The sequence below is a fragment of the Serinus canaria genome, chromosome 14 (assembly GCF_022539315.1).
Source record: "Serinus canaria isolate serCan28SL12 chromosome 14, serCan2020, whole genome shotgun sequence".
NCBI lineage: Eukaryota > Metazoa > Chordata > Aves > Passeriformes > Fringillidae > Serinus > Serinus canaria.
Window position 1 is genome coordinate 8,285,317 of NC_066328.1, and position 13,137 is coordinate 8,298,453.

At 39.9% G+C, this 13,137-nt stretch overlaps 1 protein-coding gene across 2 annotated transcripts in view; it reads right to left on the bottom strand.

Moving 5' to 3' along the window:
• SMG1 (SMG1 nonsense mediated mRNA decay associated PI3K related kinase) overlaps positions 1 to 13,137 on the bottom strand; it is a 60,364-nt gene that overhangs the window by 2,648 nt on the left and 44,579 nt on the right. For both annotated transcript variants that reach the window (XM_050980328.1, XM_050980327.1), the window contains 18 exons: positions 12,772 to 12,990; positions 12,147 to 12,337; positions 11,368 to 11,540; positions 10,711 to 10,990; positions 9,236 to 9,508; positions 8,888 to 9,122; positions 7,206 to 7,432; positions 6,369 to 6,519; positions 6,087 to 6,276; positions 5,388 to 5,857; positions 4,270 to 4,407; positions 3,243 to 3,395; positions 2,733 to 2,912; positions 2,302 to 2,529; positions 1,661 to 1,872; positions 1,353 to 1,459; positions 846 to 1,025; positions 607 to 713 (listed from right to left, as the gene is read on the bottom strand). In XM_050980328.1, coding sequence (XP_050836285.1) covers positions 607 to 713; positions 846 to 1,025; positions 1,353 to 1,459; positions 1,661 to 1,872; positions 2,302 to 2,529; positions 2,733 to 2,912; positions 3,243 to 3,395; positions 4,270 to 4,407; positions 5,388 to 5,857; positions 6,087 to 6,276; positions 6,369 to 6,519; positions 7,206 to 7,432; positions 8,888 to 9,122; positions 9,236 to 9,508; positions 10,711 to 10,990; positions 11,368 to 11,540; positions 12,147 to 12,337; positions 12,772 to 12,990 — 3,714 coding nt within the window. The remainder of the gene's footprint in view (positions 1 to 606; positions 714 to 845; positions 1,026 to 1,352; positions 1,460 to 1,660; positions 1,873 to 2,301; positions 2,530 to 2,732; positions 2,913 to 3,242; positions 3,396 to 4,269; positions 4,408 to 5,387; positions 5,858 to 6,086; positions 6,277 to 6,368; positions 6,520 to 7,205; positions 7,433 to 8,887; positions 9,123 to 9,235; positions 9,509 to 10,710; positions 10,991 to 11,367; positions 11,541 to 12,146; positions 12,338 to 12,771; positions 12,991 to 13,137) is intronic.

Sequence of the window (13,137 nt, forward strand, 5' to 3'; positions counted from 1 at the left end):
GTGCTTAAGTGATCTTAGAATTTACTGTCGAATGCCACCTGCAAATATTTAATTGAAAAAAATCTGAAGTAACTGTAGACAATTTCGTGCAGTCCATATAAGAAACAGGAAGCTGTACTGCAAAAAAAAAATCACATTATCATCTCATTCACAGCTCCTATCCTGGAAGTAGCCACACCATTCTCAAATAGACGTGGACAACTGTGTCCCCTGACTCCGTTGCCCAGAGACAGGAGTGGTTGTGTTATGTTAGTGAACACAGACAAGTCCTGTCACTTGGGCAGCTGTACAGATCTCGTGTTCTCCCTGGTTACCAGCAGCTGTGGAACAAATGTTAGCTTACTGACAGACAAAAGACCATTTTATCTGATTTATGGCTCTACATAAACCTCCCATATGAAAAACAAAAGCATATGGCAGTTAAAAAAAAAAATGCAGCAACACAAGGCAGCAGCAACCTTGATTTACACTTCAATAGCTCCCACCCCAAAGGAACCCCCATTCACAACAGGATTTCAGCCCTGAAGGCACACTTCAGCATACACACCTGCTAATTAGGGTATATTTAAAGCAAGGACCAGTACTGGAACTTTATTTTCAACTCACCTGTTCAGCCACAGACATTCTCCTGTTGGGATCCACATCTCGGCCCTCTAACTTGGCTTTGACTCGCTTCCACACGCTAACTGCGTAGGAATTCCTCTCCTGCACAGCTACAGGTAGAAAACAAAGTTAATGCAACTTGACACTCCTGCATAGAAACCCTCTGAGGTATTTTTTTGTTGCTGCCATTGGTAGGGTTGTTGGTTTTATTTCTAGTTGGTTTTTTTAAGGTTTGTATTTACCTTTTCCTGTTTTAGGGTCCCTGGCTGTCTTTTTGGGACTACAAGCAACACTTTTGCCAGTTCCTGGGACTGTGTTTGGTGGAGTATCTGCTGATGTTGCAAGATTTTTCTGAATTAGCTTTCTTGCATTCTGTGACATCACCTCTGGCTGAGTCTTCTGCCCTGTATTACTACGTACAGCTGTAAAGAAAGTTTAAAAGTGCATAAAGTCTTCAAAATAACAGCACATTATAGAGGCAAGAAAAAGCACAATTAAATGCATATCAAATAGACCTATCCGTTTTTCAGAAAAAATGCATTTTAAATTTGCATTTTAAATTCTGCACCAGTTTTCAATCTTTCCATTTTCTAATTTCTTTTGCTTCATAAACAAGAAGCTTTATTCCACTGCTAAGAATTTGTTTATATTAAGCAAATTGTCTGTATGTCAAAGTTCAGTAAGAGCTATGATTCCCTTTCTAATATCAATTCCTGGTGGTTTCATGTTTGTACTTTTGCAAGTATTACCTGCAGCAAAGGTTGGCTGATATGTAGCAGCTGAAGTTGGGCTGGAGCATTCATTTGCTGTATCCGTGACTAAGGGTGATGCAAACCCCACCAGATTATTGTAGACACTGGAAACATAATGGAGTTGGTAAATACTCATGCAACTACTTGATTTACTGAAAACCCAAAAATTAAATTAATTCAAATTTTGCAAGAAGATTTCTGAGTTCTAAGAAAAACATCAAGCATGTGCCCCGTATGTGTTCCTGCTACATGAAAGCAGGTATGCAAAATGCCTTTTCTCACCTGAGACAAGGTGACTCTCTTACCTTTGGCTCTGTGTTTTAAGTTCTTTCAAGGTGGGAGTTATTTCCTGCAGCATTTCAACATGTTCCTGACAGCGGACTTGACCCATAACCTGAACTAATGTAAACAGAACTGTCTGAATATTATCTTGCCATGATTTATATTCACCCAGGAACTGCCTAACACTGTTCTCATAGGGAACATCTTCACCATCTGCCAGAGCCGCTTCTTCATCCTGGAACCAAGATGTACAAAAAGGTCAACTGCTACATTCTGGCTAAGAGAATAAAGTGGAGATTTCTAAGCCCTTTCAGTCCTTCAGTTTGTCATCTGATTACAAACAACTATATTTTTCAGTAGTTATGTATGAAGAAATAAATTTTTAATGATAAAATTTTTTACAGATTTAGAACCAAAAGGATTTATAAACACAATGTTTCAACTGCCAAGAGAGAGAAAAGGTTCAGTTCAACCAAAGCCTGCTAAGGCTAATGCTAGAAACTTTTATGAATTCTTAAACATGAACTTTATGTCTTCAACTCCATATGCATAAACATTTTACTGTTTCTAGTTACTTTACAAAGCACATAACTACAACTGTTATTCTTCTTAAACTGTACTGACATGGGTTTGAGGAATAAATTGAAGGATGTTTCATGCATACCTTTGCCATAGCTTTCAGTAGATGTTTGACATCTCCAAGCTGTCTGTTATGACCCGTGAGCACAGTTTTAATACTATCCACCAGGTTCTGAATTGTTTCACAAACTGTTTCTATTTGCTGTTCTCTTTCTGTTTGTACTGTTCTCTGTGTAGATATCTCCTGGGTCAACTGCTTGTGAGCTGAGTGAAGCCATTCAGAGCTGCCAATAGGATGTTCGAGACCAGTGCCCTAAAAACAACAGAAACATTTCTTTATCTGTACCCAGAGATAAAACGCACTGGCTGTGTAGACAGCACTGCCAAGTGTAACTGACAGCATAAACTCTGCAGCCACACTCCATCTGCAGGTACACATAACCCTGAGAATGGAAGACAAAGCTGAGAGCTCCCTGCAGTGATTCTGAGAGGTTTCCTGCTCTGCTCTGTGCTTACCACCCTCTGCAGCAGGCGGAGCTCCAGGTCGGACACGGAGCTGTTGAACTGCGATGCGACGGAGCACATCTGCTGACAGCGCTTGAGGAGATCAAACAATGCAGCATCCAGGTTCAGGGCTTCTGCTGTTCTGGTACGTAAACTCTCAAAATGAATGATATTACTGCAAAGGAAAGTGACCTGAAAATCAAAGCCACAGTGAGAAAAATTATTTCACTTCAACTGTCTATTAGACAAACACTGGTTTTTTCATGTGCTTTGAAGTGAGGATTTTAAACACACAGATACTGCTCTGTTACAGTAGCAGTATCATCCCAGGGTCATCCAACCCTGCAGCAATTCTCACAAAGATTATTCCTATTGCTTTCAAGTGGATTCCCAGAAGTATTTGGTTATCTATGCTCACTCTTTAGATGCAGAGCAGAAAAATATCTTCTACATAAACCTCGAGTAGGAAATGAAGAATGAACACACTCAAGGAAGCAAGAGTACTGTACTGATCCATAGTACCTGACTTGCTCTTTGACTTTCTTTCAGTACAAGGTTTCTTCTTTCAGCAATAGTAGCATCAAAATCTTGCAAGACTGGGGCCAGTGCAGGATTAGCACCTCCTGCCCATTTTAAACGCTGCTCAATACTTGCTTCAAGTGCTGCTAGTTTCTCCTGCATTGGGGAAGAAAAAAGCCCATAGAGATAATTCATAGTGATATACAGCATTCTAAGCCTGGCTTTAAATAAATTATGCATATATAACACATGCAGACATTTTCTTATGCCATATATGTAAAATACTGTGGCATTCATGATGAACAAATGTTAGTTTATGCTGTTTAAAAGTTTATTTCCAGTACACATTGCAACTGGATTTGATTGTTATAGAAAAGGTCTACCTGCCTAGACTTTACCTGACCAAAAAAAAAAAGGCAAAAATAATCAGATTTCTAGACTAAGAATTATATAACATCATAGGAGTTCCTCCATTATCTTGCAAATAATTCAAGAAATTATTATAAACTGTACCTTCACAACTAAAAAAGGAAATTAAAATTCAGGAAGCTAAGCAGTATTTAGCAAACAATTAAACATTCTATATTACTGGCACCAAAGAAATCTAAAATACTGAGCAAAGCCACAGCATACAAACCTTAACACACAGAAGAATAAATTTGCCCATTTCTACAAAGGGAACTTCTGACATTTAGCTATGAAAAATGACAGTAGAGATGATCTAAGGCACACAAACTTAAAGGAGCATTAGTAGCCTTCAGAAAGAAAGGTACTTTCACAGATTTGTATTTTTCTTCAAAGACATTCACTGCTATTCAAAAGAACATTTTGGATGAGACAGCAAAATCAAACAATATGACAGTATCCATCAGACAGACTGAAAGAGATCAATGACAATACCCCCACATGTAAGACAGCTTTGTGTAAGACAGCAAGCCAGATAACACCATTTGAAGGTGGCAGATGATTTGCAGTTTGTGTTTGCCACATTTCAAAGTGCTGCTGAACAACCCTCCCCAAACAGCCATACCTGGACCGTTGCAATAGAAGCTTCAATCTGACTGAGCGTGTGAAGTTTCTTCTTCATGTTGGTTAAAATTGCAGAACGAGGTGGAGGAGTGACAGAAATAGCCTGGGGGCGACTGATGAGGAGATCTTCATGCTGCCACTTTAAGAAAGCAACAGCAACACTTGATTATCAATATTGCTCAGCACAAAATACTTTGCATCACAAACAGCAATTCCAGTGCTCTGGTACCCTTTATAAGTAAGGGCATTTAAAAGGGCTGCACATCAGACACTACCAGCACAGCTCAAAGTCCTAAATCATTCAGGAGCATTAAATTATACAAGTAGTTCTAAATGATGTTTTGCTGGCTTGGATGTTTATACCATTAATCAGTCCACTAACTTACTAGATGTGATTTACAAACATCTTTTTAATCTAAAGGAAAAGCCATCAATATTCAGAAACAATTCACTTGTGATACCTTAAAACCAAGACAATTTTGCTTATTGGTCTATGAAATGGTTTATTAACTGACCTGGAGAAAGCCTTGTCCCTTATAAAATTAACATCACTGACAGTACAAAACAACTGGATACCTGTGTAAAGGTACACTATGGGATTTATCTAAAGCCTCAGAAGAGCATTTTTCAGGACTGATACTGCTGCTATTTGTATTTTTAATGAAGCAAAGAGTGGAGCAAGGAGACAGTCAATGCATTAAAACTTGGAAGGAAAGGTACAAAATTACATTCAGCACCTCATACCCTCAATTCCAAGCCATCTCTTTCCTTAAAGTCATAATCTGAGAAAAAGGGGGAGAACAAGACAGCAATGCTGGTAAGGAAGCCAGAGAATGACCCATTTTCTAAACACACACTTAATGGCTATGGAAAAAAATTACGTGTATTGATTAAAAAAAAGTATATGTTGAAGAATTTGCTTCTTGTAAAGCAGCCAGTCTTCCAGAAAAGAGCTAACAGTAACACAGTTCCTTATATATTTACAGGATAATTATAACCAAAAATACCTTATAAAGTTCATTAAAATACTGTTAGAACTTATTCGACAAAATATCATGTTTCTTGTGCTCAGACACTGTAACTCAGGCTCATTTTCCCCAGCCTGTGCTGGACTCTCACCTGGAACATGGCAATGTGCAGCTGCACTCTCTGCAGGCTGGTCTTGCACGAGGAGATGCTGGTTTCCAGTCTGCGCACCAGGTCGTGCTTCTTCCAGGCCGTGTCGTAGGAGCTGGCCAGCACTGTGGCCCTGTTCATCACCAGCTGTGAGAATTTGCCAATCTGGATGTTGTGCTCCACTGCTTTCTTGCACAGGTCATCCACAGAAACTTTGCTTTCTGCTCCAAAGTCTTTAGCCTCTACCTGAGCAATGATATCGACACCCAGAGCGCTGATGAAACTGCACAAGGTCAGTCCCAAAGCTTGATTTGGAAGGCCAATTAAAAGCTGCCTCACAAAGTCTGCTGTAAAAGCCTTAATTGGCTTGGCCATTTGATCTTCACTAAAACAAGAGTTCCTGTAAAGGGCTTTCACATTGACAATTTGAACAGGTCCATTTACTGCATTCTGATCTTCAATTGAACTGATTCCTTTTAAAGGGAAAGAAATAATACTTTTATTATAAATGAAACATTTGATGCATCCAGAAGAATAACACCCAAATTGTAAACACAGCAAAGGCACAGGAATTCATTTTTAGTTGCTGCTTCCTTACCACATGTCCAGGGTAAGTTACAGCAAAAGTGACCCCTTTATGTTCTTCTGAACAGGATGAGAAGTGGATAAAGGCAAAGTGAATATCTGATAACATTTATTTACCTGACAGCGTCTTAGAAAAGGTACCACAGAGCCTGAAAAATTCTTTAATTGTCTGCAGTCTCTTCAGAAAGAAAATTTCCTCCAGGACTTGCCGATTATTGTCATCATCAAAGAAGTTAACCTGGGTGCTGCGGGCTTCCCTAATTATGTCAATCTTACGCCAAGCAAGAGGTATCTCCATCTTGTTTAGCTGAGCAATGTAAAGGAAATTAATTAGTTTGGGTTTTTTGGAGGTTTCCTAATTCTGACTCCAACAGTACTCCAGAAAGAACAAATCCATACCTTTTCAATCAATAAACCAAATGCAGTTTCCACTTGAGCAAACATTCCATCAAAAGCTACCAAAAGCATCTGACCCGCTGACATTTTGGGAGTTTCATCAACTGAACCATTTCTTGGCTGAATCAGTTCACCATACTGAGCATGAAGTACCCTTAACAGGAAAAAAAGAAAGAAAATTTACATGATTTCACCTAGTCCACAATAAACATTTAAAATAAGAATTTTCTTAAACTGACTGATTCCACAGATTCACTGTACCACAGATGGACCCACCACAATTGGCTCAAGGGAAACACCACTTGAAGATCTTGAATTGGTTTGTTGTGTACCAAGCACCTACCCAGAAATTTACTGTCCCACATTACAAGATGCACAAGTCTTTGTTTGCTCAGTGTTTTGTCTCATTTTGCTTTTTTAATCAAGTCACTGACTCATTAAGCAAAAGCTGCTCATCAAACCACCTGATAAGGAGTGCCATGGTTACAAGCTCTCCTCTTCACAGGCTCCTCCCACAAACTAATGAACAAGTTCCTATTTTTAGCATCCTTTCACTTCAAATATGAAATCTCAACTACATATTTTGGAAGAAGTTGACTACCAAAAGTCAGTTTTAAGCAGATGTAAATGTAAATTGCCACAGCTCCATATTTCTGTGTATGCATGTGGATAAACAGACAAACACAGAGGAGGAAACAAGTGCACACTACACCCTGCACTCTGCTGAAGGTATTCTTGGGCAAGAAAAGCCTGTATATCAAACAAAAAATAATTTTAGACAGACTAATATTCTTCAGTCTTTACTCTCTCACACATGAAGTGAAAAAAAAGGTGATTTACCTTGCAACATCAATGTAATGGGTGTGTGTTTCCTCCTCTATTCCCATAGCAGCATTTCGTAAGTAGGCTTGAAGAGATTCAACCAACGTTTGCAAAGGGACTCCATCAGTTGTTTGCTCTATGAGATTATCCAATTCATGGAGCATACTTTCTAAAGTATACTCTCCTTTCATTAAGCACCTCAGTGCTTCGGGGAAAATGATCTGCCGGAAGTTGGAGTTCAACTCCTGTTGGGAAGCAGGTATGAAAAAGTAAGAACTTTTCCCCCTCAAAAAGTACCACATGCAACATTTTTTGTCATTTTAGTACTACACTACCATGCAGCAGACATTATCTAAAATATGATGGTGGTCAGCCAAGAGTCCAAAATCTGCTCTTGGATTAAGTTTGAAGAAATCAGGAATACATTAAACCCTGTACAAAGCCAAAGGTCTGACATCTGTAGCAAGGTAGCAACAACCATCTCCACAGCACCTGACAGCCATCTCCACAGCAGAGGCTGGGGGGACACAAAGCTCATAATTTCTCAATTGGTTTCATCAATGTCAGCTTTTCTTTTCCATTACATAAATATGAGCAAATTAAATTATTTACTGAATTTATGATTTGCTAAACTGATTGGACTAGACAAAGAAAAAGCAGCAGAAACTTGCCAGGTAGTGATAAATTTGCCACAGAAATCAATACAGGGAAGAAAAACATTGTGGCACAGAGCAATTTCCCCCAAGCAGAATGCAGCAGAGGGCTAAAGGCAGCTACAGAAAGAGCCAACGTGCTCTGTCTCCAAAAGGAGAGGAAACACACCAAAAAGACTGGTTATCTTGACTGCCAAGTGAGCAGGGAGCTCAGTGAGTACATCTTATCTAAGAGCTCACAGGGAGGACAACAATGTGTGGGTGAAAGATCCCCACTGCAATGCAGTGAAACTGCTGCCATGCACATTTCTGAAACAGTTCTGAAATGTTACAACTTCAAAGAGGGAAAAAAAATAAAGTGATGAAAATCCAAATGCACTTATGCAGCTTCAGAGGAAAATATTTCTCAAATACAATACAATGGAACTAAAAGCCTCAAAAATCTATTTAACCAGCCACAGTTTATAAAGCACATTAGTCTTCAGCAGATATTTCACTCAGACTGCCCTTCATGGGGTTTTTGTGTTTTATTAATGTGGAAACATTTCTGAACCACAAAATTATAAATGCATTTTTCTCTTACTCAGTATTGGAGACAGGGGCATGTACAACAGCTTTTCTGAGTTTATTTGAAACTAATTTGATTCAGGAGAAAATAAATAAAGTTTAGCAGGAGCAGAAAACAGAAAGAACACAGTTTGAAGAGTTGGGAAGTTGATCTGGACTGCCAGCAACAGAACAGAAAAATGAAAAGCAGACATGAAGCTGGTGTGCCTATAAAGCTGATACCAATGTCTTCCTCATGGTTATCCACTTGACAGCAGTTTTTTTGCAATTTCTTATGTATAGATCAAAAAGGTTTCTTTTAACCAATGACAGAAGCAACTGCCTGTTCAGCTCAATCAAATAAAGCAATCAGGAGCAAAACTTAGGAAAAAATCTCTGCAGCAGCATAAACAAACATTTAGCTCATTAAGGAAGAATGCATTAAGAATGACTTCGCTGAAGCCTTGAAGGATGGGGGAAAGAGTAGCATAAAAGAATCACCTGAAGTGAGATATATACTCCATTGGCTAAGTGAACAGCTTCTGATGCTTCCATGGGGTTTGGAATGTCTAAGTCCTGGGGTACAAGATGGCACTGCTTCAGCAGCTGCACAAGGCACGTGACATTGCCACTCATGCTGCAAAGCTCCTCCAGGAACCAGGCTCCATCTCTGGAAGTCAAATCAACCAGCTGCTCTCCAGCACTGGACGCTGCACCTTCCATCATCAGGTTCCGCCTGGATGAATTGAGACACTTAGAAACAGTGCCCGCTGCCACTCCTCACAGAATCCATCACTGACCGTTCCTGTGATGTGGCCTCCGCCGGGAGCTTTCCCCGAGGGAACTCACCTGGTCAGGGCGCACAGAGCAGAGATGATGACGCTGGCCAAGCTGAGCGAGCCCTCCTCGCCGTTCTCGTGCAGGAACACTTTGATGCAGCGCTCGATCTCCTTGAGCTGCTCCTCGCACACGGGCACGGTGACGGCCTCCTGCTTGAGGCGCTCCACCTGCCGGATCAGCCGGTTGTTGATGTCGGCCGCGTAGCGCTGCAGCGTCATCTCCGTGGCCGTGATGAACTGGCACACGCTGGGCACGGGCTGGGGCGCGTACTGCATCTCGTACCTGTGGAACACAAGGACAGGGACCACGTTTCCCCTTCTCAGGTGGGAACAGATTGCTTTCTGCTCTGCAGGTAGGAAAAACACTCTGTGTTCGAACCATTCCTAAATCACCTACTGCGTGCAGCTCTGGGCCAGTTTGGGAAGGATGTTGAGATGCTTGAGCGCAGCCAGAGGAGGGCAACAAGGCTGGTGAGGGGCTTGGAACACAAGCCCTGTGAGGAATGTTTGAAGGAGCTGGGGCTGTTTAGCCTGGAGAAGAGGAGGCTTAGAGGTGACCTCATTGCTCTCTACAACTTCCTGAAAGGAGGCTGTAGACAGGTGGGGTTGGTCTCTTCCACCAGGCAGCACTGACAGAACCAGAGGACACAGTCTCAAGCTACATCAGGGAAGGCACAGGTTGGATATCAGGAAAAATTTTTCTCATGGAAAGAATAATAAATTACTCCTTCCCAAGGAGGTGGCAGAATCACCATGTCTGGATGTGTTTAAAAAAAGACTAGACATGGCACTTGGTTTTATGGTCTAGTTGAGGTGTTAGGGTACAGGTTGGACTCCATGATCTTAGAGGTCTCTTCCAACCTCATTATTCTGTGATTCTTAACTCTAAATACTGCAAGAGGTTGATGACTACCCTAACAATGCTTTCATAAGGTCCTAAAATGCACCATATCCCACACTTATTTGCAAGGACATAAGATAACTGTCCTTCAAGCAAAGAATGTATACAAGATAAAAAGAAAGGAAAGAGATTTCACAGGAAACGCTCAAATATCATCTAGATCTTTTAAGACAAGCCATAATAATGTTGAAACAGCCTGACTTAAGAAGAAAAAAAGAACTAGAAACTGCTTGAAAATCTACTAGATTTAAAAAAAAAAAAAAAAACTTCCTTATTGATTTTTAAATGCTAGAAGTTTCTAAAACTCAAAATATCCCTACTCTGAAGCCACAAAGGTGAATTCTCCATTTGTTCATTACAGAACAGTGTTACTTGATTTTCTTGTTGAAGTACACATATTAAATTCTGGAATGGTATTTTTAAAGCACTTTTCATATTCACTCCAAATTTCTAGAATTACAACTTAGTGTTGGTTTGCTTTATAATTAGATAGGTCCTTGCAAAAGTATTTATTTAAATTACAAAATTAGGGTGGTAGCTTGAACATTACATTCTTTGACCAAGTCATTATTCTGTCAACTTACTTCCTAAAGATATCCTGACAACGTTCTATGGTCATGTTACAAATGAGCTCTTCCATCCAGGTCTTCCACTGCTCTATTCGGTGCTTCTGGAACACAGCTTTTGGATACTGCAGAGCTACTGTTGCATAGTTGTGCAATTGTTCCAGGCAACCACGTAACACAGATCTTCTCTGCTGCAGTAAAGCACCAACCTCTCCTTCCAGCTGTTCACACTGGCTGATTAGATGTGCCTGGCCTGCATTTTGCAGAAATGCTGTTGCTGGGACATAACTTGGAGGACCTTTTAAGAAAGAAGGTTAAAAATAAAGATATGTATGAAGACATGTTTTATACAATACAAATACTGAGCATTAACAACTTTTAAAAAAGAAAATTTTTACTTGTTATAAGGAAGCATAGAGAATTCATATTGAGAATTCTGAGCACAAGGTAAGAGAATCTCATGCCCAGGTAGGATAAGACAGACAAGTTCCTTCAGACAGCTTGGCACTGAAACCTTGAAGAGCTCCAGATCACTCTTTGAAGAAGGCCCTTTCTTTTAACTTATTACATACAGATCATTGTCTTTAAGTTAGAGGAGATTCATAATGCCTCCTGATATTAAACTCAAGTTATTTTCAAACCATTAAAACCACCCCCAGAAATACTATTTTGTACCTAGGTCCATTTGTGTGCTAATTTCTTGGAGCAGACTTGCAAGTTGTGTTGCCTCTAAATTACTGAAGGCAGTTTGGTAATGGGTTATCCACTGCTCAAACTCATTCAGCTTCACCTGGATGGCTTCCTGGACAGCTCTTTGTTGAGACTGCAACTGTGTGTGCTCAGAATACCTGAATTAATGAAGCCACAGAATCAAGTAAGTACTACAAGAAAGAAAATACTTAACACTATAGAATACAGAACAGTATTGAAAATACAACTGTTAACCAGGAAATGAACATGTTCTCACCAATTACATTAAACTAACAGTGTTGCATTATTAATTGTTTTCCTACAAACTAATTAATGCTTGTGCCTATTCATGCAATTCTGAAATACTTGATTATTTTCAAATAATCTTCAAAAATAACTTAAAAAATTAGAAACCTACAAGAAAATATTTTTGTGCTATTTATCAATAGCTCCCTTATGTGGATTATAATGATGGGACACCACTTTCAGAACATGCCCTCTCTTGCCTTGAGGATCAAGTGTGGAACTTGGACTAGCACAAGTTATATTGATGGAGTATGAGGTGCAAGATATGAATAAGATTATCCAGTAGGAAAAGGTTTCAGTAGTTCTTCTGCACAAGGAGTGACCTTCTTACTGCAACAGCTTTTACCCAGCTCTTCACTCATATACAGATTCCTAACATTTAATCCATAAGTACATTGCTAAAACACCATCTGTATTGAACTATGAGACTTCTGACAGAACTCCTGTCTCCTCTGTACCTCTTCTGAAGTGTGTGGGAGGGATGATCCACTCCTTCTGCACCTTCCAGAAATTCTATCTCTTCCAGTAGTTTTCCTTGCAACTTTTCTACATCTGTTAACTGCTCCTGCAGGTTCAGGTACTCTTCTAAACTACTGTCCAGTTTTGGCAGCACAGCAAGCATTTCATCTCTGTTCTTAAACCAGTTAACCTGCAATCAAGACACAGATGTTACCAAACTGCATTAAATCAAACTGACAGCAGAAGGTAAGGCTATGGCAGAACTTAACCCTTCAACAATGCCATTCATATAGCACTGCTTCCAGTGCTACAACTGCCAAACCTTAACAGACATTCTTTACTTAAACTGCTCTCTAAACCTCTATTGCTATTCTCCTAGCCCAGATTCAGGCAAAGCACTAAAACATATTTTAGAATTAAGCATGCAGAAACTGAAAATTTACTGAACTTGCAAGTTCAATAGAAACACTTCTCTTCACATAAACTCAATTTATCACAATAAAATTCATGAACTATTGCTGATATATGACCATATCTTCCCCCACTCCCAAAATGCAAATAAATAAAATGAAAGCACAGAGCCTACTTTGGATTAAAACTAAAAAATTATTCCAGTAAACTCACCTTTATCTCAGCCACTCTCGAGGAAAAGAGACTCCGTGTAATATCCCTTTCCATTTCCCTTTTGCTCTGCTTGTTTTCAGCCTGCTGGCCACCACCACCATAGACAGCCCCAGCAAATCCTGCCTCTCCTCCAGCTGTCCAGTCCACCAGTGGATCATAAACAAAAGCCTCCAGCAGCGTAAGCAAAGTCTCTCTCCCACGCCGCATTATGTGAAGGACCTGCATCATATTTTAAAAAGACTCGTTCTGATTCTGTGTTACCCTTGTAGAACAGTGGAAACTTAAAGGCAAAAGACTGTACTTGAGTAGGTACAGAAATGCAGCTAAATCTGTGGAAAGATCTAGCCTTCCACATAAACTCTATGC